This window comes from Gadus chalcogrammus, chromosome 14, assembly GCF_026213295.1.
Source record: "Gadus chalcogrammus isolate NIFS_2021 chromosome 14, NIFS_Gcha_1.0, whole genome shotgun sequence".
NCBI classification, from domain to species: Eukaryota; Metazoa; Chordata; class Actinopteri; order Gadiformes; family Gadidae; genus Gadus; species Gadus chalcogrammus.
The window spans coordinates 23782700-23806802 of NC_079425.1; the positions used below are offsets into that span (position 1 = coordinate 23782700).

The 24103-nt window shown below is 51.7% G+C and overlaps 1 protein-coding gene across 1 annotated transcript in view; it reads right to left on the minus strand.

Moving 5' to 3' along the window:
• LOC130404100 (granule associated Rac and RHOG effector protein 1-like) overlaps nucleotides 1–24103 on the minus strand; it is a 39430-nt gene that overhangs the window by 4873 nt on the left and 10454 nt on the right. The window contains exons 2-14 of the mRNA XM_056608714.1: nucleotides 22301–23837; nucleotides 12923–13135; nucleotides 11842–11982; nucleotides 10918–11013; nucleotides 10525–10686; nucleotides 8617–8775; nucleotides 6141–6238; nucleotides 5610–5735; nucleotides 3424–4102; nucleotides 2838–3357; nucleotides 1793–1964; nucleotides 872–1009; nucleotides 435–510 (exon numbers count right to left, since the gene is read on the minus strand). Of these exons, the coding sequence (XP_056464689.1) occupies nucleotides 435–510; nucleotides 872–1009; nucleotides 1793–1964; nucleotides 2838–3357; nucleotides 3424–4102; nucleotides 5610–5735; nucleotides 6141–6238; nucleotides 8617–8775; nucleotides 10525–10686; nucleotides 10918–11013; nucleotides 11842–11982; nucleotides 12923–13135; nucleotides 22301–22828 (3108 nt within the window). The 5' untranslated portion in view covers nucleotides 22829–23837. The remainder of the gene's footprint in view (nucleotides 1–434; nucleotides 511–871; nucleotides 1010–1792; nucleotides 1965–2837; nucleotides 3358–3423; nucleotides 4103–5609; nucleotides 5736–6140; nucleotides 6239–8616; nucleotides 8776–10524; nucleotides 10687–10917; nucleotides 11014–11841; nucleotides 11983–12922; nucleotides 13136–22300; nucleotides 23838–24103) is intronic.

Sequence of the window (24103 nt, forward strand, 5' to 3'; positions counted from 1 at the left end):
CCACATGTTTATCGGGCTCTGTTCTGCCTTTGTTATCGAAAATTGTGGAAGTGCAACCCAACAGTTCTCAGTCTATCATCTTTCAGAATTGGAATCCAGAAGTCAAGCCTCTTTAATGTCTTTTTTCAGACTTTCCTATTGTTTTCTAAGTGGGTTTTCTAAGTGTCTGCGACGCAGTTTCAAAAAGGTGGACCTTAATGCATCGCATGGAATATACATACTCGTTTAGTTTGGGAACCTAAAGCATAGAGTAAAGTGTGTCTTTGTGTTCAACTTTAAGACTACTGGGAGGTCTACGACCATTACGACGGGCGTTCAAAACATGTTTCCATGACTACTACACTTCTCGCCACTTGACCTCGACGTCAAATAAAGATTGCTGGAGGCCACTGTGGTTCCCTGACGTTCCACCGCCGGAGGGAGAGAAGGTTTACCTGGCTGTCGTCCACCATGTGGTGGAGGGGGGGGGAGGGCAGTGTGCACGCCTCCGGGTCACCACAGCTGTGTTTCCTGAAGGCAGAAGAGGTCACAGAGGAGGGCAATGAGCCCCAGTAACACGGAACAGGAGGAGCCATCTTTACACTTCATAATGTTAGGAGTATTAGTTTGGAGATGTATTTTCTGTCATAGTTTAGATCGGCAAAATGAAGAGTATTTGAGGAACGCAAGCAGCAAATGGAGTTCATCTTTAAGCAAAACCACGGCAGCGGCCATTTTATAAGAAGATGACCGAATTTCCCTGGTATTGACACATCCAGTGGCAAGTGACCCCACCATGTTGATGTTTTGGTCACATGACCTACAAACAAAGGTTTGCGCCAAAGGTTCACGCCAAAAGCCACATGCTAACACTTGGCACTAAGCCGCGTACCTTCTCTGCTTGACGGCTGCTACAAGGTCTGGTCCGGAGAACATGGAGAACAGGCTGTCCCCATTGGCCGAGGACGTCTCGTCGCTGGAGCTAGCAGAGTCGCCCTGATTTGCTGACCAGCTGCTGTTCACTGGCTCACTGTGCGGAGAGCAGACGCAGACACACAGAAGGACAGAGGTCAGCTATGACTTCTACATACCGAAGCTAAACAGCAGAGCACACCCTGGGCACGGTGATATCGACAGGTTGGAATCACAACGTGACAGTGTGATTGGGCGGCGTGTGGCTCAGGAGGTAGAGCGGGGTTGGCTGGTAACTGGAAGGTTGCTAGATCGAACCCCGGCTCCTCCTAGGCTGAGTGCCGAGGTGTCCCTGAGCAAGACACCTCACCCTCCCTTCTCCCGACAAGCTGGTGAATGTGTGCATGAATGGGTGAATGTTAGGCAACATTGTACAGCGCTTTGAGTGGCCGCTTGTTAGAATAGTGCTGCATAAATGCAGTCCATTTTCCATTTACAATGTGCCACTTAACATGCTGTGTAGGAATAGATGCCGACTAATGTTTGGCTCAGAGGCAAATTGCAGATAGGGCTTTGTGGCGAGCGAGGTGTCCGCCTTTGTGTTTAACGTCCGCCCTGCAAACTCGGCCCTTCCTTTGGCCTCGGTCTCAGTGCGTCAGCAGCCCCCCTTTGAAGGTGAAACTGCCGTGACTCGGAAACAGAGGCTGTGAGCGCGGTGCACGATGCCGTGTGATTAAATCAGATCGTTATCTAAAAGGCAGCTGCCACAGAAAAGCCGCGAGGGCGTGCGTGTCGACGTGCGCGTCGACACGCACGCCTCGCCTTTTTTTGCATTTATTCAGCAAACGCTCTGCGGAGCACGGTTGCCGGGGGCGACGCTCGCTCCTTCCCGTCCACCCACCCCTCGCTGTAGTAGTCCGGGTGGGACCAGGTCCGGTGCTGCTGCTGCTCGTCTGGGATTGGCCAGTTGCTGCGGGCGTTGCTCGGCCGACGGATGTGCTGCACCTGGCGCTTCTGCTGCATGGCCTGGCTGACCCCTGCCACGTAGCGGGCGAACTCCGGGTCCGAGCCAACTGCAGGACACAACAACACAACCGTAATGGGGTTTGTGATACGCTCAGCTGTTTTCCACTTCTTCCATGATCCCCCCCCCCCCCACCCCCTCCCTCCCCCCAGAGCTCAGCTCCGCTGGGCCAGACTGTCTACCCTGGCAGAAAAAAAAAAATGCACAAAAGCTGTTAAGTCAGCTCGGCACAATGGCCAGGGCCCTCGTCCAAACAGTCTGCTGCGCCGTAAAAATAGCAACCGACACATGCTCAAATCAGCGTAAATTCAGTCAAATTACAGACGCAGGCCCGGCCAGAGTCACAGCCACCACCGCCGGCGAAACTCCCCTGTTGTTTTGGGGTGTGTGTGTGCGTGTGCGTGTGCGTCAGCCTTTATAGCCGTGTTTGTTATTGCTCTTAAAGTCTGGTTTCAACGTTAAGCACATTGTAGGGTTGAGTGATGAAATAATCATATGTGTCTTCTGCCGACTCAGACTCACCATGTTATTCTCGATTCCTCAAATAAGATCCTCAGATTTTACAGTTTTTTGGGTGATTTTGTACAATTCTTTAATCTACTATGATTACTATGAACAAAGTGTTCCTAGTTTGTAATCGTATTCAAAAACAAGTCTGTCAGCCCATCTTTCTGCTGAGCTTTGCTGAACTACATGCTCTGGCTACGGGCCCTGAGCTACGAGCCCTGCACTGACTCACAGTCTCTCTGACTGTGTGCTAGCCCTACGCTACGCTAGGCTAAGCTACATGCGCTGCGCGTGCTATACTACACGCGCCCTACCCTACATCCGCGCGGTACACTACATGCTAGAGTAGTATGTCAGACTACGTCCCCTGTGCTACCTGTCTACCCCTGCTGCAAAAAACAGAAGACGGCCTCACCTGCGGGGTCAAAGGGCAGCGCGTCCCCCAGCGCCCCTCCTCCGAACACGCCCTCGCTCTGGTCGCGGTTGGGCCAGGTGTTGTTGCGCGGGCCCTGGGGCTTCTGGCCCAGCATCTCCGACACCACGCTGTCCATGTAGGTGCTCACCAGGCCCAGGCTGTACAGCTCCGAGCTCAGGTCGGGCAGGCCCGCCGAGCCCCACTGGCCGATGGGCCCCAGGGGGGACAGCCCGCCCGGAGGGCCCTGCTGCTGCTGGGGAGGCTGCTGCTGCTGCTGCTGCTGCTGCTGCTGCTGCTGCTGCTGGGCCCCGGAGCTCCCCAGCCACTTGCTGGGGATTCTCTGCTGCGGCAGGGACTGGAGCTGCTGGGGGGAGGGGAGGGGAGCCTGCTGCTGCTGCTGCTGCTGCTGCTGCTGCTGGTGTTGGGCCAGCGGCTGCAGGAGGTGCTGGTAGAACTGCAGGGCCTGGGGGGAGGGCTGCTGCTGCTGCTGCTGCTGCTGCTGCTGCTGCTGCTGCTGCTGCTGCTGCTGCTGCTGCTGGGGGGGCGGGGCCTGGGAAGGCGGAGTCTGCTGCTGAGGGGGCGGGGCTTGCGACTGGGGCGGCGGCAGCTGCTGCTGCTGCTGCTGCTGCTGCTGCTGCTGCTGCTGCTGCTTCTGGGGCTGCGTCTGGGCGGGGGGCGGCTGCAGGGTGTTGTGGGAAAGGGCGGCGGCCTGGGCGGCGCCGGGCGGCCTCAGCTCCGCCGGGTTGGCCGACGCCACGGAGTTGCGCCTCTTGACCAGCGGCGAGGCCTGCTGGGACTTGCCCATGTTGAAGCCAGACAGAAAGTCGATGACGTCCTGCATCTCCTGGTCGGTGGGCAGGTTCATGCCCTGGTCGTCGGGCCCCGCGCCGTTGGCCAGCTGGACCGGGTCGCCGCCGCACTGCAGGCCTCCTATCTGCAGTAGGCTCTGCAGCCGGCCGTCCCCGGGCGCCAGCCCGCCCTTGGGCTTCTCCTCGCCGCAGCCGCCGCCGGAGGAGGAGGAGGAGGACAGCATGCTGCGGGACGGCGTGCTAGGGATGGAGTAGCTGCCGCCGCCGCCGCCGCCGCCGCCGCCCGCGTGGGAGGAGGCCTTCTTGGTGAACTTGGAGGTGAGCTTGGAGATGCTCTTGGGCAGGCCGCCGGAGCTCTTGGAGGAGCTGCCGCTGCCGGGGGCCAGGTCCGCCGGGACGCTGTAGTCCGGGGCCTCGCGCTGCAGCTGCATCTGGATGGTGGGCAGAGCCTGCTCCCTGGGGAACGGAGGGCATCGCGTCAGCCTCGTCTCCTCTTACCGGAGGGTCGATAGCAGTGTTTACAGCTCTGATGTTGAGCCGCCTCTTCTAAAGGACTACACTGATACTACAGGCCGGCTTTAAGCATCTGGGCTATCCTGTTCCCTTATCTGCAGAGAGGCATGTACCTGAATGAATGTTCTGACACATACACACACCACAAACACGTGCACGCTAGGGCTGTGCATGTAATCGAATTTTGATCACGATTTCGATTCTTGGGTCAAACGAGCGCCAAATTAATAAAATCGAGTCGGAACGATTCTTTTGGAATTTTCCGTTTTGTGAAAGAGACGCGCATGCGCAATTCAGTCCCTCCCCCAGAGCATTCAACGCGAGATGGCAGAGGGAGGACAGCCGCGTTTACTCGATAAAAAGGATAAAACGAGTTCTCTAATATGGCAAGCCGACGAGGCACAGGCCCACATAATGTGCAAAATGTGCTACAATGTTATCCACACTAAAAGTCCACACTAAAACTGAGAATTCCGACACTGAAAACGATGCTTTTCGAAAACGATCGCTGAGGTGGATGAATGTGAAAACGTTGGGTTCGCGTTGTAGTGTGGACAGGGTAGACGGAGGCTTTCAGAAACGATGACGTTCGGTTGCCATGACGCTGCCACAAGCTTGCGCTCGAGACCGAGACGCTCAGCAAAATACTGGCAGGTGAAATGCAAATGAGGATCTCTCTGTACAATGTACTAAGTTATCTCCAGATACAACTCGACATATTGGCTCAAACATATTCGTTGCTCCAACGCCGAAAGACGGCAGTTCAAACCGTACTTGGAGCGGTGTTTCTGGGCAAGACCGGGTCGAAAATGATTAACCAGCTGATCAACTGTAAATATCAGCTGATCGCACGCCTGTAATCTAAACTTTGTTCTTATTTAATTTTCTAGTATATTTATTTTATTCATTGAAAGTTTTATAGAAATGACAGAACAGCTGGATCCATATTTATTTGTATATTATTTTCAATTTGAAAATTTTCTATTTTTTTATTTGAACAGTTTGTATACCGTGTAGTTTAAGAATTTTGAAAACTCAGTTACCGTGTTTTTTTTTGGAAATGCCGAATAAAGGCATTTTATTTGCAAACTCAAGAAGAATCGTTTGAAAAATCGTGATTTCAATCTTGACCAAAAAAATCGTGATTCTCATTTCTTCCCAAAATCGAGCAGCCCTGGTGCACGCAGAGACACGCACACACACACACACGTGCACGTAGAGACACACACACGTGCACGCAGAGACACACACACACACATACGGCTGTATCGTTACAACAATACAACCAAGTATAGCTCAGCGCTAAAACTACAAAACTCACGGTTAGAAACGGACAAACTAAAGCCATAAAACTCCCAGCTGGAGCCCGCCGACCCCCTGATGCTCTGAACCGAGATGTGACCCCGCTCTGATGCGAGGCCTCCGGCGGCCTGCGTCAACATGAACTCACTTCCTGTCCTTCCAGCGGTTGATGTGGAAGACGGCGGTGTACAGGACGTCCACCAGCCCCAGCGTCTTCTCCGGGTCCAGGCTGCGCTGCAGCAGGGACATGGTGGCCGGGTCCTCCTTCAGACACCTACAGGCAGGCAGGCACACAGACACACACACACACACACACACACACAGACACACACACACACAGGCGCACACACACACACACACAGGCGCAGGCACACACACACACACACACACACACACACAGGCGCACAGAAATGAATGGGTTGTTTTCACACCATTCAGCTGATCCCACCGCTATGACGCACATACAGCATGGGACCAAGCAAATCTCCACATCGCCGCCAAATTATAATTACTTAAAAAATGTGGCAGACCATCCCAAACACAATATATAATAAGTTAAATCCTATAATGCACTACAAAGTGTACATTATTGTGGAGATGAGCGCTTGAGTCCTCAGTGTTGGCTGCGGTTCAGAGCGTGCACCAGCTGGTGTTCAGAGCGGGTCAGGGGTGGACTCACCAGGTCGACGGCACCTGGACCAGCACCCTGGAGCCCTCCAAGGTGATCTGAGGAGCGTAGGCCTCCTTGTTCTCAATCTGAGCCGTGTCCACCACCACCTGCAGGGGAGACACACACACACACACACACACACACACACACACACACACACACACACACACACACACACACACACACACACACACACACACACACACACACACACACACACACACACACACACACACTTTGATTAATGGAAAGGGATTTATTTTATACATTCATTGTACGTGATCTTAAAGAGAACAAACTTCAGATAAAAGTTCAGGATTGCAGATGTCCTCTGTTTAAACCCGGGCAGGAATTCAACCTCTCCTTTATGTAAAGTCTACAAAGACCCCCAAGAAACGGACTACTGGCTACTGTCTCCATAACTCTGAAGAGGCAGCGTTTCCCAAACAAGAATGGCCCAGAAAATGTTATTAGAAGGTGCTGTTCAAGTATCGGCCTTTCCTGTTTCAGAATAACAGCACCCCCGACGCACGCACGCACACACACACACACACACACACACAGTGTGGAGAGCGAAAGAGAGGGAGTGTGGAGAGAAAAAGAGAGTTTCGAGAGAGCGAGCCGGCCGTTGGAGAGATAAACACATTCCATCAGCCAGAGACAACAGGCTGGGAGGCTTGTCTGTCTCTCCCCCCTCCCCCCCCTCCTGTTCCTTGAAAGAACCCAGACCCCGGGGGCTGCTAGATACCCAAGCAGCTGGCAGAGAGACAGAGACAGAGAGAGACAGAGAGAGACAGAGAGAGACAGACAGACAGACAGACAGAGAGGGGAAGAGAGAGACAGCAACAGAGCGAGACAAAGAGAGAGAGTGATAGAGAAAGCGGGAGGAGCCCATTTCCTGTACAACAGGAAGTATGACATTGTTGTTCATGCGGCAGGTGCATCCTTGGGATCTGTTGCCCCCCCAACAGATCCCAAGGGTGTGTGTGTGTGTGTGTGTGTGTGTGTGTGTGTGTGTGTGTGTGTGTCGAAGGTACAGGGCGATCGAAGTAGACATGAGTCTTCTAGAGATTGTTTCCTGCGGAGCGACTTGGCAGGGCCAACGTTTGCTGGAAGGAGAGGAGGGCGTGGCGGACACATGACTGCTTGTGTACTCGATCCCTTGTTTACATGCATAATGGAGTCATTAACAGTGGGGATGACATATGCACCTCCACACTGTGCGTGTGCGTGCATTAGTGTGTGCTACTTTGCGTGTGGGTGCATATGCGTGTACAGTAGTCGATGTTTATGCGTGTGCGTTTGCGTGTGCGTATGTGTGAGGGATCTATTTTGGTTGAGTTTGGAGCTCAGACCAGGCACTAGATCATCTATCTATTACTTTGCTGGAGAGGACCTCTGCCAAGGCCTGACCCCCCCCCCCCACCCCACACACACACACACACCATCAGACCACACACTGCTGCTGCTACACACACACACACCTCCCTACAGATGGGGGCGTAGTGCAGACTGAAGGAGTCCATCCTTGGCCCAGATGTTGCGGAGGAATGCAGACCTCTCCCCGGTGCGCGTCTGCGGTGTTTGTTTACCCCTGGCCAGGCCGGCCCCTCTAGGAAGAGAAGAACTCCTCGTCTTCTCCGCTCAGCCCAACAATGCTCCGCACAACACAGCGCACCCTCTCTGTGTCTGCGTCACGAGGCTCAGCCCGTCCTCGAGGAGGTGTGGAGGAGTAACGGTCCTGTTCCACATTCACACGCGAGGCGTGGCTCGGTGTCTCAGCACTGGTTAAGAGTGCGTTTAGCGTTGTGTAGCATCATATCCTAGCTATCTATGTTGTGTACGGGGAATGGGTTAACCTAACAATTGTCAGTGCTCGGCCCTTGTTTCTATGGAAATCCTTACTGTACCGACAGTGATATATTGTCGTTTCTCTTTCTTCTGACAAATGTACTTATTGTGAGTCGATGATTATGGCTAGATGGTTGGATGCATTTTCTAAACACGATGACACCCTTCCTCAAACTACATTTGAGGAAGTATTTTGATTGTGAAAAAAGCATAGAGTTTAGAAAGTCCCCAGCTGTGAGGGGAGGTTATGAAGGGAGGCTTCATGAGGCTCTGATGGAGCTGAGCTCCACAGGGTTTTGAAGTATGGAAGGCCAACAGACGTGTTGAGGCCGATGGAAGACGGGTCATAAAACACACTGTGAGAAACGAGAGCCAGGGTGGTTCCCCTAGCAACCATATTTCTTGATTCAATGCAAGGAAAAAGCGATGACCTCATCCCTTTATGACCTCTGGGGTAGTTGGACCAAACACCGGTCACCACCACTAGCACCACCCCTACCTTGACATCCACCCTTCCAACATCCCCCATCTATCCATCCATCCATCCATCCGCCATCCGTCCATCCATCCATCCGTCCACCCATCTGCCATCCTTCCATCCACCCATCCATCCACCCCCCCTCTCCCCACTCACCAGTCCGGCCTGGGCGAAGAGTAGCTGCACGGCCGTCTTGCAGGGCCCCCTCCAGCTGGAGGGGCACACCTGGTTGAGGACCTCGGTGACGGGGGAGTCTTCCCGGCGGGGCATGCCGTTCTGGCCCAGGGCCTCCTTCATCAGCTGCAGGGTGGTGTGCTGGAGGGGGGGGGGGGGAAGAGACACACAAAAGCTCCAGTCACTTCCAACACTCATTACAGTCAATACAATTAATGATCCCTGCTGTGAATGCCCTTGACCTAGCTCTGTACCAGCACATAAACCCACGTGACCCCTGACCCCGAGTGACCCCCGCCTGTGGGGTCATGTTATTCAACCTTCATACAATGACTCGTGCAGCGTGGCTCGCACAACAGCCAACGCACACCATTGTTGTGCGAGCACGTATGAGGCAAGGGGCAACACAAAGAGGCCTGACTCATGAATAGAGGCCGTATACCGGCAGTAAATCTGAGTTATGTAAAGGCACAGTCCCAGCCACCACGTTATGCCAGAGGTAAGAACAATGTGGCTTTTGATCTTGGGCAGTTTGTTGGCCGGGGCCAGACACACTGGAGGGTAGAGGGCCGGGAGGGAACCGTGCGGGTGTGTATGTGTGTGTGTTCTAGTGTGTGTGTGTGTTCTAGTGTGTGTGTGTGTGTGTGTGTGTTCTAGTGTGTGTGTGTGTGTGTGTGTGTGTTCTAGTGTGTGTGTGTGTGTGTGTGTGTATGTTCTAGTGTGTGTGCGTGTTCTAGTTTGTGTGCATGTGTGTGTGTGCGTGTGTTCTACTGTGCGTGTGTTTGTGCGTGTGTTCTAGTTTGTGTGTGTGTGTGTGTTCTAGTTTGTGTGTGTGTGTGTGTGTTCTAGTTTGTGTGTGTGTGTGTGTGTGTGTTCTAGTTTGTGTGTGTGTGTGTGTGTGTGTTCTAGTTTGTGTGTGTGTGTGTGTGTGTGTGTGTGTGTGTGTGTGTGTGTGTGTGTGTGTGTGTGTGTGTGTGTGTGTGTGTGTGTGTGTGTGTGTGTGTGTGTGTGTGTGTGTGTGTTCTAGTTTGTGTGTGTGTGTGTGTTCCGCCTTTGTGTAAAAAGAATGAACCGGCGATTGGATCAATGGTATTGTGTGCGTGCCGCCAACGGAGGATTTCAAAATCTCTGAAACCGACTCGTAAACTTCTCCGTCAGGGCAACCCAGGTCGGCGTACCTAGCTGTGAAATGAATGTGTACGACTAGCAGAAGCACCTCAACACTGAGTCCAACCGCCATTATTGTTTAGAAAGCAACGTTGCTGACCGACGAATATTTAATGCGTCCAATAACTAGGCACTGTGGCACGTCCCTCCTCTGATTCCTAAACGCTGGCCAGCTGTGATAAAGCGCACAGGGCGGCAATATGCCAGCTATTTGGTTCTGCACAAGAAAGCAATGGCAGTGTGTGTGTGTGTCTGTTTCTGTGTGTGTGTCTGTGTGCGTCTCTGTGTGTCTCTCTGTATGTGTGTGTCTCTCTGTTTGTGTGTGTGTGTCTCTGTCTATGTTTGTGTGTGTGTTCAAGTATGTGTGTCTGTGTATCTGTGTGTGTGTGAGTCCCTGTGTGTGGTGAGTCTCTCTGTGTGTGTGTGTGTGTGTGTGTGTGTGTGTGTGTGTGTGTGTGTGTGTGTGTGTGTGTGTGTGTGTGTGTGTGTGTGTGTGTTATAGTTTGTGTGTGTGTGTGTTCCGCCTTTGTGTAAAAAGAATGAACCGGCGATTGGATCAATGGTATTGTGTGCGTGCCGCCAACGGAGTGTGTGTGTGTGTGTGTGTGTGTGTGTGTGTGTGTGTGTGTGTGTGTGTGTGTGTGTGTGTGTGTGTGTGTGTGTGTGTGTGTGAGAGAGAGAGTCTCTGTGTGTGGTGAGTGTTTGTGTGTGTGTGTCCTCTACCGTTTTGAGCTTGAGGTTGTCGGCGGCCGACTCGTTGAAGGACACGCCCTTGAGGAAGTGTGAGCCGATGTGCAGCGGGACGGTGGGCAGCTCGCACTGGATGGGCTGGGAGGGGGTCTGCATGCGGCCCGCCTGCTGGGCCTCCGCCTCGCTGCAGCAGCCCTGCACACACACACACACACACACACACACACACACACACACACACACACACACACACACACACACACACACACACACACACACACACACACACACACACACACACAGAGAGAAAGACGCACACACACAGACAGAAAAACACACACACATACACACACTTAGTACCAATGCTGCTTGGGTTCGACGGGGCATTTATCCCCGTGAGCATCATCTAAGTATCACCTAACCCACCTGCAGCGCTGACTCCACAGACTTGGGGTTGAGGTGGAAGCCGGCCTTCAGGGAGTACTCGCTGTGGCCCATGCTGTCCAGAGCCGCCTTGTAGGCCTTGGGGGAACAGCAGAGGGACTTTCAGATTAGCCAACCGTGAGTGCTACAAGTCGACACAGGGACTGACCTATAAACGTGGACACCCAAACCCCACCAACACCAACACCCGGACTTCCCGATTCACAGAACGCACAATAGAAGGGGACCAGGCACAAAGATATAGATTTACAGATAGCTGGGTCAGTGGAACAATGCAGATACTGGCTCCACTGGTCACAGTATTCAAAAGGATACTTCCTCACCAGTATCATGTTACATTCCCAGGTATGAGGACATTTCTGCATGTATCGATGTGCATCGATGTGTGTATGTGTGCGTCTGTGTATGCGTATATGAAGGCGTGTGCATATGTGTGTGTTTGCAGGTCCAGCAGCATGTGTGCATGCATGCGTGTGTGCGTGTATTAGGGCTGGGCGATTAATCAAATTTTGACGCGATTTCGATTTTAACCCTAACCCTAACCCTAACGATCACAAAATTAACATAATCAAGTTTTTGTAATTTTATCTTTGATAGAAAGGGCAGAACAGCTGCATACATATCTTTACATTATTTTAGATTGGAACATTTTCTTTTTGACCATTTCATGCATTTTTTTAAGGCGAAATCTCAAAGATCTCAGTAACAAAGTTTTTTTGGGAGAGACATGCTGAAAAAATACATGTTTTCAAACTCAAAAATAATCGTTTGAATAATCGTGATTTCAATATTGACCAAAATAATCGTGATTATGATTTTTCCCATAATCGAGCAGCCCTAGCGTGTATGCGTATGCTTGTGTGTGTGGGGGCCGAGCAGCGTGCGTGCGTGCGTGCGTGTGCGTACCTGCAGGGCGTGGTCGATCCGTCCGTTGAGGTCCTTGAGCTGGTGCTCGGGGATGGAGGTGTTGTTGGAGCAGAAGAGCTGCTGCACCTGCAGCCCGGCCAGGCAGCCGTCACGGCCCCTCTCCCGCAGCCTGCCCGTCGCCTGGGGGCCCCGGGAAACCATCAGGGTCAATCTCGTGATCGGACACCCCACTGGATTCATCTGATCAGCTGAATGGCTGCTGTGCGCGACCCGCTGAGACCCCACTCATGAGCTGTCAACTGGAAACGTCCCCTTTTGTTTCAGCGGAAAATAGTTTATTTTAAACTTCTCCTCACTGTAATTACAACGTTTGGGGAAAAGCGGTCGAGATACTTCACTGCACTTTATCTCCCCGTCTTAAAACCTGTGAATCGATGTCGCCGCTGAAACCCTGCCGCTCAGCAAACCCTCCACGTCCCCAGAGGACCATTCTGAGGCCTCCACACCGGGCCGCTTTAAAGGGGCTGAAAGAAACTGGTGGTCCGAGCGAAGCCCATTTCACAGCGCATTCCTCCAGGCCCCAGCCAGAGCCCTCCGCCCTCTGTCCTCCACCCTCCGTCCTATAACCCCCCCCCCAGCCACCCCGGGCCCACGGTGCAGCAGGCCAGGGCCCAGCGGATCAATCGGGCCCCTATCCCCCTCCAAGTGGGCCACGGTGACTGATTGGCCGGCTCCGATTACAAAACTCCCGAGGGGTCAGTGGGAGAGACAATGTCAATGGACGGGTTCTGAGGCGTGGTGCGTAATGAGGTGGAGGTGGTTAGGGTGGGGGTGTTGAGCGAGGTGGTGGTATCTAGTGAGGTGGTGGTGGTTAGGGTTAGGGAGGGGGTGCGTAATGAGGTGGAGGTGGTTAGGGTGGGGGTGTTGAGTGAGGTGGTGGTATCTAGTGAGTTGGTTAGGGTGGGGGTGTTGAGTGAGGTGGTGGTATCTAGTGAGTTGGTTAGGGTGGGGGTGTTGAGTGAGGGGGTGGTATCTAGCGAGGTGGTGGTATCTAGTGAGGTGGTGGTGGGGGTGGTGGTTAGTGAGGGGGTGGTGGATGTTCAGCCAGCTGACAGCGTACCTCAGCTGCCCCCTTCCATGAGCGGGCGGCGTCCTCCAGCTCGGTGGGGGCCCCGTGCTCACTGCTGGGGGGCCGGGCGTTGGCGCGGCGCTCCTGGGCCTGGGCCAGGGCCTCGGCCAGGCAGGACTGGGCCACGGGCTGCACCTTCTGCAGGGCCTGGGACAGGAACTGGAAATGAACCTGCATCACCGTCCGGAAGCACCGGCCCAGCACCTGGAGACACCACAATGACACGTTCACGTTGAGTCCATTCAGCACACGCTTTAATCCACAGTCTTACAATAAGTACAATACATTTCAGAAGTAAGAGAAACAGTATATCGCTGTCGGTACAGTACGGCTGTACGTAGAACCAAATGACAACCACTAACAATCGCTAGGTCAACCCATTCCCTGAATGCAACAAAGATTGATTGATTGATTTTATTTCACCATTTTCTATATAAAACATAAAAATGTACTCTGTGTCATTCATTAAAATACATAAATAGTCAGGGATGACCCAATAAAGACCAAAGGCTTATTTCCATTGTGGTCCCTGTGGGGCAGGAAATAGCTAGGATAAGATGCTACACAAAGCTAAGTACTATTCTTAAGTGACAGGACATACAACACCAAGGGACTGACACTGTGGTACATAAATGCATGAGCATGGGTACGGAGGGAGACGGGGAAATGTTACACCGCCTTTAACCCAGGAGGGAGCTCATAATTACTCATGGACACGCATGTGTGTGTGTGACGTCTGGAGCACTTAAAGAGAGGGACGAGTGAGAGTGTCCAACCACACTGTGGGGAGCCGGTTTCGGCGCTAATGCGGCGCAGGTCTCAGGCTAGGAGAACGTCACACTAGGTCACCTGTTCCGGGGCCATTTCATCGTTGCGCTTGCGCCGCACACACACACACACACACTAAGGGCAAGTTCAACAGCTCTTTCCTTTGGCCTCCACAGAGCTTCCAGCGTAACTCCTGAATGGGATTTAATAAAGTCTAATCTTGGGGGACAGTCCACCTTGTGCCATGAATCAAGAGCCCATTAGCCAATGTTGGGCTGGATAATGAGCTGTCTAAATAGCTGGTGGGCAAAGAGACATGGAGGCTAAATCGCAGGTGTGTTAAAAGACTATTAGACTTGGCCATACACCTTACCCGCTCTACAGCAAAGTAGTAAGCCTAGTGAATTACATGACGACTAATCATATAGCTGCAACTCATTGGCCACGTTAGAAAAACCCTCTTTGCCCTCTCTGTATATACATGTTCTAAGTGAGTGAGAGTGTGAGTGTGTGTGTGCTTGCGTGTGTGTGTGTGTGTGTGGTAAGAATAGTCCGGTTCAGCCCTGGTTTGTTGTCCTGGGAGCAACCAGACACCCCGGCCCCTGAGTTTTGTTTTTCAGGTAGACCCTCAAAATATCCCCTGGTCGCGGGCTGAGTTGTAAAGACAGAAATACCACGACGCCAGGGCTTTTCTTCAAAGCAGACCGGAACAACCAGGCCGGGCCTCCATCACTCTGCAGCTCAACTTGTCACTCCAGCAGAAAGAGCTGACAGCCAGCCGGGTAACCTTCGGTCATCCCCTCTGAATAGGAGGAAGCTCAGCAACACAGCCCAGCATAGGGGACTGCATGTGTATCAGACAACTGCTTTAGTTATGGTAAGGGAACTAAACACGTCTCCAAAATACCAGTAATTCAAACCCAAAGAAAATTAAGCAGTGGTGTGGTATTGGGTTTAAAACACATTGTTTGTGAATTGGCATTCAAGTGCAGTTCTTTACAAATATCATGTACAGCATGTGCAACATCCTTGATATATCATCACGACATCTATAGCCTCCTTGATGTATCTTCACAGCAGCATTGATACATCAAGAAAGTTCTTGATGTTGTCGATTTATTAAAAACAGCTTCTAAAATAACAAAAATATCGGTATAGTGCATACAAAAATACAAAGACAGAGCAAAACGGTCAACGGTCTATTTCTGGGATTCAAAATATCGCAAGTCCAACCCCTGGCAGTCTGCAGCGATACAGGATCCTTGTTACGGCTGATTATGTTGCCTTGTGACTCAAACCTTAGCAGCAACAACACGCATCGGAGCTGCAGTCACTCATGGTGCCTCATGTGTGCTGCTGCTACTAATGTTGAACGCTGCTGAATCTGATTCAATGTACCTGCATATTAGCAACAAAATAAATCACTGAAGAAGGATTCAATGAGAACTCTATGGTGACATGAGAGCAGAAGATAGCATTGGACAAAAAGGGAATCAAGTGAGGCAGAATAGGCCCAATTATGAATCTGCTAAGGGATGCATCGGCTAGTAAAGGTAAAAGTGTCCACTCCTTTAACAGCATGGTCCCACCGTGATAAATGTAGCCATCACTGCCATTCCCTCCTGGTTCGAGCCTTCCTCTTGGAATACTGTATTCTCAAACCAAACCGAGAACGCCCCCTGAATCCTAGAAATGAATACGTTTGCATGCATCTCCAGTTGCTCAGCATAAACAAAACAGGATTTACCTACGGCCTCTAACTCTGCATACTACAGTCTGCAGCCTCCATCAACACACAGGGAGACAGCAAACCAGGGCCGAGACCTAGTAAACACCGGGCTGTGAATTCCTGACGGTGACGCATACACACTTATCTTGGAACCAGTTATCGACCCGGTCTCAATAGACAGATGTATCCATGAAATGAAAGAATTAACTGTCAAGTGAGTTAAACGGTATCGTGAAGGCGTTGATTAACATCATTGAGGTGACGTCCCAAAAGGGTTTTTATACGCTACACGCACCCAGCTCAAAGGGGCTCTTGGACAAAGTGCTGCAAAGTATGAAATAACCAGGCAGGAGTTAAAAGAGAACGTCGGCTAATGGGAAACACATGTCATCGGATCGGCCGCGTCCCACACGTTGCCGCTGGAAAATGGGAGGGAAGACAGCTGAGTGGAGCCAGGCAAATTCCCCTCCACCTCCGACGGCAGACAGTGAATCCATCAACAACTTTTACTTTGCGTTTTCTCAGAACACCGGTCGTAGTTTATTAGCAGCCCAGACCTGGAGAAAATATGTATTCGCTGTTTGGGTTTGTGGACGCCATAACGGTGTGGGGGGGTTGTGTGAGTCATGGGCCTTTATTATGAACAGATGCAGCTCAAGCCCTTCCAGTCTCCGAGCCGGCCCAGGTACAGGTGGCCGGCATTAACCAGCCTGGCTTTCCATGTTTGTGGTTTTTCAACCTGATCCGTGCTGGGACGACTGGTTCATGCTGTGGCCATCGACGACCCCCCCCCCCCCCCTCGCTCAGACCCAGGCTGGTTATTGTAATGTTTTAATGGTTATAAATCAGGTATCCAGTGATAGAATGCCCCGGAGCAAACCTGGGATGGGTTCTGTGGGAACTAGATGTACCTGTGTGAAGCTAAACATGATTATAACTTTTTCTTAACAGAAGTGCGTCACATAGTAAGTAGCCCTCTATAAATCAGGTGAAATGTACTGCGCAGACGTGACCTTGTTTGGTAACAGTTACCAGGTGCCGCGTTGTCGCTTAATGTGGTGACAATGTATTTCCTCCACCATTGGACCCTCAGCATAGTCAATCAACTTTACCAAATAGTCTAGTGAATACCGGCCCATCTCTCCTCCACCTCCCCAAATCCTTCCCCTCACTTCCTCAACTCTCCTCTCTCCGTCATGTTTCTCTGCATCCCTGTCCCTGGCCATACTGATCTCCCTGTCTCCATAGTAAGTCCACCTGCTATGGGTTAGTAGAGAATCACGACACAGATACCCCAATGGTCACATGACACCCCAACACCCACCCCCATCATCCAACAACAGCGGCTAGAAATTATACCTTGAGCGTTCCTTAGCCCATCTCTCCCTCGCTGTGTGTGTGTGTGTGTGTGTGTGTGTGTGTGTGTGTGTGTGTGTGTGTGTGTGTGTGTGTGTGTGTGTGTGTGTGTGTGTGTGTGTGTGTGTGTGTGTGTGTTTTCTCAACGTAACCGCGGGGCTGAGAAGGCGGAAGAGAAGGGGGGAGGTGGCTGTCTTCTGGTTGACCCATAGCCCCCTTGATCGCCCCCAGATCTTCTGTGTGTGTGTGTGTGTGTGTGTGTGTGTGTGTGTGTGTGTGTGTGTGTGTGTGTGTGTGTGTGTGTGTGTGTGTGTGTGTGTGTGTGTGTGTGTGTGTGTGTGTGTGTGTGTGTGTGTGTGTGTGTGTGTGTGTGTGTGTCACTCTAGAGTCTCTCTCCAGCCCCCCTACTGGAGTTTGGCTCTCAGCCTCTAGCAGGCCCCTGCAGACGGCCTCTCAACAGACCGGGACGTTTCCACACATACTTGGCCTCTGGGGTGCGTGAGGCCGTGGGGGGGGGGGGGGGGCAGACACAGAGAGAGAGAGAGAGAGAGAGGGAGGTTGGTTGTGTTCCCAGACCGGCCCGGACATTCTGGGCTCATCAATGGAGGAGCAGAGAAAACAGGGAATTAGGAAGAGGGGAAGAGGGATGACTCAAGCTCCACATTCCACAAGTCCCCGGACTCAGAGCTGGATTGGGTTAACAGAGAAGGCTCGGAGGGAGGGAGGGAGAGAGAGAGGGGGAGATAAAGAAAGGGAGGGTATAGATAACTTTGTGCGTGACGGGAAAGGGACGCGTTTCTTTGATATGCGTTTCTTAGAAGGGGAATGTTTGAGTGTTTAATGCGTCGTGCATGAGATGGCCTTCATCAGCATCACTTATGACCTACATCCAACTGGATCGGTTCACTAGTGGCCAGGAAAAAAACACTGGATCTGATCAAACGCCGGAGAAAACATTCAGGATAGAACTTGGCCGACGCTGGTCTCCACATCAGGGAACTATTCAGTTCGCTGTCCTGAGCCCGAAATCCGACATTAATTACTGGTTGAAAAGAGCAACATGTTCTCAAAGTGACATCACCGCAAGGCCTTGACTATCCATATTAGGACTGTTCTTTGAACATTACACTATTAACATACCATCCTTGTGTTGTTTGGTGTGCGTTTCCCTCATTGTTACTGCTGTAGCCTACCCAGAAGCCAAAGATTGAGTGTACTAAAAATATGAAGTTCAAAGAAACAACCATGAATCAAGAGGCCAGCAGTGTCCTTTTTGTCAGGAAGTTAGCTGGCATGGCCGGCTTTGTTTGGCTCCATTGAACAAACAGAACACTCTGGTGCAGATACTGAGGTTTAAGTTAATAACACACGCTAACTTTAATAAGGCCATCGTGAAGCCAAGTGTCAGCCCTTTCCTCTTTCTGCCTCAACAATCATAGACTATATGCCAGAAGGCAGCTGAGGCCTGCTGAATTTTAAGGCAAAGGACGCCGGCTGAATTGAAGGCAAAGGAGGCCAGCTGAATTGAAGACAGTGGAGGCTAGCTGAATTGAAGGCAAAGGAGGCCAGCTGAATTGAAGACAGTGGAGGCTAGCTGATTGAAGACAGTGGAGGCTAGCTGACGTGAAGACAGTGGAGGCTAGCTGATTGAAGACAGTGGAGGCTAGCTGACGTAAAGACAGTGGAGACCGACTGAATTGAAGACAGTGGAGGCTAGCTGAATTGAAGGCAGTGGAGGCCGACTGAATTGAAGACAGTGGAGGCTAGCTGAATTGAAGACAGTGGAGGCTAGCTGAATTGAAGGCAGTGGAGGCTAGCTGATTGAAGACAGTGTAGGCTAGCTGAATTGAAGGCAGTGGAGGCTAGCTGAATTGAAGGCAGTGGAGGCTGGCTGAATTGAAGGCAGTGGAGGCTAGCTGAATTGAAGACAGTGGAGGCTAGCTGAATTGAAGGCAGTGGAGGCTAGCTGAATTGAAGGCTGTTGAGGCTAGCTGAATTGAAGACAGTGGAGGCTAGCTGATTGAAGACAGTGGAGGCTAGCTGAATTGAAGACAGTGGAGGCCAACTGAATTGAAGACAGTGGAGGAGGCCACGGCCTAACCGGGGCTTCTGCACCCTCACAGAGTTGGGCTTCCAATAATATTCATCTGTGCATATTTACGACCACACAGGCTCAGCGTAACTGACTGGTACAAAATTGCAGTTTTGGGCACAGCCCCATCCACCATGGCCCCCACGGTTTCTCCCGTACCAAGGGTACGGACTGCACTGCCCCGGGCTCGTCTGGCCCGCATGATGACCAATCATATTGGTCCCCAGCGGATATGGAGGTACTGGTCAACAGCACAACAGCACAGATTCAGGGCAGCACTAACAATCCCTGGAGCGCCTTTCCCCTCAGAACAGTTCAGAACAGGGATTCACTATCCGAGAGGTTGAATGCCATCTCCCACGTGTTTGTGGTGTATCAGGCAGGCTATCTGAGGTTTTTCACCATGCTGCAAGAAATTACACGTTCACTCTGAACGTATCAGCAAAAAAGCGAAAGCGGGAGGGACTTGTGGGCAGGTGGGAGGTGGCTTCCCGGGGTGTTCTCACACCCCTCTCTCAAACCCTGACATCGGCTGAATGTTTCCTTCCAGTCAATAGTGCTTCATTATTCCTCCTCTTCACGATCAAATCAGGGGTTTAAGTCGTGCCGATAGAGATTATACAACATGGAAAACACTAACAAACAAAACCAACGTTTCACAGATGATATACAACCACATAAATCCAGATGGATCGCTTTCTTGTGATTTCATTTGACTCTTTAACTCTGAACAATGTGTCGATTGTGGGTAGGAGATGGTTGCCAGATCCCAGATCCCCCACGCTCACATGCTTGTTGCAAAGCAGTACCATTGACGCAATACGTTGACTATTATGGGATACTTTTGGGACACATATTAATGATAAGATTTTGCAGCGAAGCAAATATTAACACTATTGCTTTGAAAAGCCATAAGAAGAGTTTCTTTCTATGAACCAACTATAAACCATGCAACATTAATACTGGTGCATAAAGAGAAAAAAGCCAGTAGAATCGCTAGAGCAGCATGGTCATCTTACCATATATCAGTAGAAAATGAATACATCCCAACATTATGGTTATTGTGTGATACATGCTTGTAGGCCTGATGACGAACAACATGAACGCCATCACATCTCAGTATATTATACAGGGAGCTCAGCTCTGATCTTCCACAGAGGAGGAAGCACCTAGGGAACAATGCTACGACACTCGGATGTGTTGATAACCATTGCTTGCAGCAGGATGTCTAGGAAACTTTAACATCACTGGCTGGTGATTGGCTGAAGCCCAATACGAAGCACAGATCAGTGTTCCCAAACACATGTCAACACCATGTTCAATACATTAAAGCAGTGATATAATGCCACCGGTTGTGACTGTGAGTGTGATTAGCCATGACTAGCAGTTTGTTAAGTGACATCACAAGTGGGCGTGTCCACCTAGATGTATGCTGGATAGATAAGCAACATTAGCTGCAGTCCACTGGGTAGGCTCGTAGACTGACCTATCCAGCATACATCTAGATGGACATTCTCACTTGCCCCAGGAAAAGGCAGGTTTTCAAGACCGCTTGTCATTGCTAATCACACTCACACCTGGTGGCCTAACACCACCCTTTAACCCCAGGGAGAGCTGGGTAGGCTGGTAGACAGGTGGATCTATCCAGCATTCATCTGGATGGACACTCACTTTTGATGTCACTAAGGCCACGTTTATACGTAGCAGGGTATTTATAGAAATGAATATTCCCCCGCCTCCGTTTTCAAAAATAACATTGTGCACACAGCATGGTTTTCAAAAAAGTTGTCGTTTACATCAAAACGCATAAATACGCCATCGAGCGCATTATAACTATGCCAAACCTATGGGCGGCAATGTAGTAGAGCTTAGATTTAGCCCAGAAAATCAAGCCCGACCCGCCCAGAGCCCGTGCACGTTCTGTCCGAGCCCGACCCGGCCCGACCTGACACATTTACCGTAATTATGAGCCCGAGCCCGATTTCAACCCGACTTTTTTTTTTAATACATATGTAACTTTGTACACATTTGTTACTAGGCCTACTCTGCTAAATATATATGTAAGGGATAATGTATAGAACGCCGGTCATTATCGGGAAAATAAGCCCCGACAGGGCGAACAGTACACCGACCGACGCGCAGCGAAGCTGTCTTGCTTCGCCCTGAAGGGGCTTATTTTCGACAATGACCGGCGACGTTCTATACATTATCCCGCTTATTACACGGCTACTTGACAAAACAAAAAAATAAATACACATGGTGTGTCTTTTTACAATTTATTCGTTACCAGCATTCAGTGTTGATCAGCAGAGAAATAATTTGTCCGCAAAGACGGTGACGTCGCTTAGAAACGGAAGACGCTGGGCTTGACAAGTCACCGGACTACTAGTCTGGCTGAACGGAAGTGGACAGCGTCTATTGCCTAGCGTCGGATTTGGCCGCGACTCCTCCCCTTCCGGTTGCTCCCCCTCAAACTCGGAAACTAGGCAGTATGGCGAGTTTTGAAGAGGACTTTGACGGCGCTGTAAAGTTGGCATGTTTGGCTCTTTCCGTCGAAAATTGCAAAGAACTGCAAAAGATTTGCTTGCAGCATTGGCTGAGGAAGAAAGATGTTCTATTTTGCATGGACACAGCTGCTGCTTCCCGGGCTTAGCCCCGCCCTAGACGATTGTGATTGGTTTAAAGAAATAAAAACAGGCCCGCCCAGTTTCCCCACGGATAGACGGCTCGAGGTAGCGTGGCTCCAGACCATTCTACTTGCTGTAGTTTGGTCTGGCTTTGCGAGACTACCGGACTACTAACCATGCAAGTGAACGGAGCGTTCCACGGCATTGAGAAGACCCGTGTAATAAAGGCCTATAATATTTCTGTTTATGGCATAGATTTCTCCTCAGATTAGGCCAATAAACCAATGATAAAAATAAATAAAAAAATCGTAGATCAAAGGCCCGGCCCGAGGATAGTGGTGGGAAATATTGGCCCGACCCGGCCTGCGGGTCGGGTCGGGTCGGGTCGTGCTCGTGCTCGGGCAGAGAATCTAAACTCTAGTAGGGAGAAGGATAAAGCCATGCAAGCCAATCAGAAACCTCAGAATCAACAACAACGAATAACACGAGTGTCTTCCTGTAACAAACAAACTGTAAACATAGGGCGCTCATATGACGTTAAGCATTTCCTGGCGCATAATGTGACGCTTCAGAACCTAAAACACAGTTTCTCCCCGTTGACACGACAACACATAACCGGCGTTTTCAGAAATCTCCACTTTGGCCGGAGATTTTAGAAATGATCGTTTTCTGTGACAAAAACTGCGTTTTCGTGTAAATGAGAGGCCAAACCGCGTGGAAAATGGCTTGTCATGGCTAAATCCCAGTCACACCTGGTGGCCTCAACCCACCCCTTTAACCCCGGGCAGAGCACCCACCTCCACGTCCTGGAAGCTGAAGTCGTTCTGGTCCTTGAAGTTGGCCGCGCCGGCGCTGAGCTCCATCAGCATCTTGGCGATCTCGGGCTTGATGGCGGCGGTGAGCCGGCTGGCGGCGTCCATGACGTGTTCCTGCACGTCCTTCAGCTGCATGGCGGCCTTGGAGTAGTGGGAGTTGCGGAACACGCCGCTGAACAGCTCCGTGAGGAAGGCGCTGGCCCGGCAGAACACGTTGAGCGCGTCCAGGTACTTGGAGATGCCCTGCTGGATGTCCGCCACCGCCGTGGTGGTGCCGGAGGGCGGGCCAGGGGCCAGGCCGCCGGCGCCGCCCGGGGGCCCGCCCCCCCCGGGGCCCATGGAGGGGGGGGCGGGGGAGCAGGGGGAGGAGGCCAGCGGGGCGCTGAGGGTCCTGCTCAGCTCGGGCATCTGGTACTGCGGGTGCTGCTGCTGGACCTTCTGCTTGGACCCGCCGAGCAGAAAGCGCCGCTTGTAGTCCATCTTACCTTCCGGCGCGTTGCAACTGTACATACGACTGGGCGCGACCGGCACCGCTCGCTGCCGTGGCGCTGGACGACTCTGGTGGTCGCGGGATGGGGAGATTCCGATTTGAGAGGGCGTACAAAAGGAGGCGACGGGAGAGCGGGTGGCTGTTCACGTCGGGGTAAGAGGACACCTCAGGAGTTCCCCTGCCAGAGGCTCATCTCAGAGAGGGCTGAACGGGGACGACGGGAGACACGGAGGCCGGCGGGACGGACCGAGGGGCTCGGAGCGCGTGGTGCATGCAGCCCTGCTGCAGACCAACATCAGACGCACCGGGGGCGCGCTACGGGCCTGGACGCCCGCTTCAGGGCCCCTGGGGTTGGGTTGGGGCCGTGTGGCATAAAGGAGGACGAGGGGAATCGCACGGGAGCTCTAGGATTCAGCGTGCGAGTGGAGTGCGGGGCTCCAGAGGTCGCCCTTCTGAACGACGGAAGTGGAAAATACGTAGACGGTATATTCACATAGATGTACTTAGATGTAGATCGAACACCGCAATTATAAAACAACAACTTATCTATTAAATAGTTGCCATGAAAAAAAAAAGGGTACGATTGAGATAGGCGGAGGTGGTCGCCGGTCAAGCCAACGGTAACCAGCTAACTAGAGCGGAGGAGCGACACCACCAGCGGTGCGTGACGGGTCCCAGACCGCCGCGTGTGACCAGGAGCTACCCGACGACGGAACCAGTCCGTCTCAGCACCCCTCGGATGAGAGGAAGAAGGAGGAGGAGCAGCGTTTCATCCAGGAACCGGCGGCCAGCGAGGCTTCTTCCACGGTCCCGCGCGTGTCCGTTTGGGAGCGTGTCCGTTTGGGAGGGTGTCTCTTCACCAGAGCTCCGGGACGTCCCTTGGGGTCTGTTGGGCCTGCTGCAGGGTGTGCCGGGGTCGTCTGGCTGAGGTAGTTGATACTCACCAGGAATACCAGTGGGCTCTCTCCGCAGACACAGATTACAGCGACGGAAGCACAACTGTATCTTGTAAGGCCTCTAGGTCATTTCCTGTGGGAGAGGGAGAGAGAAACATACAGAGGGGGTCTGGTGAGCAGAAGCAGAGGTATAATCATGGCGTTATCGTCATTACGTCATGATTCGGACTCGGCGCGGATACCAGCTCTTGCTGGCACATTTTATGAGATCTTAAATGTTTGAGGGAACGTAAAAGATAGAATTCGTATGGCATCACACTTTAAAACGTCATACACTTAAATTTAACAACTTTTTATTTATTAAGGCAGACAGAAAGAGCTAAAACTGTAGCAATCGTC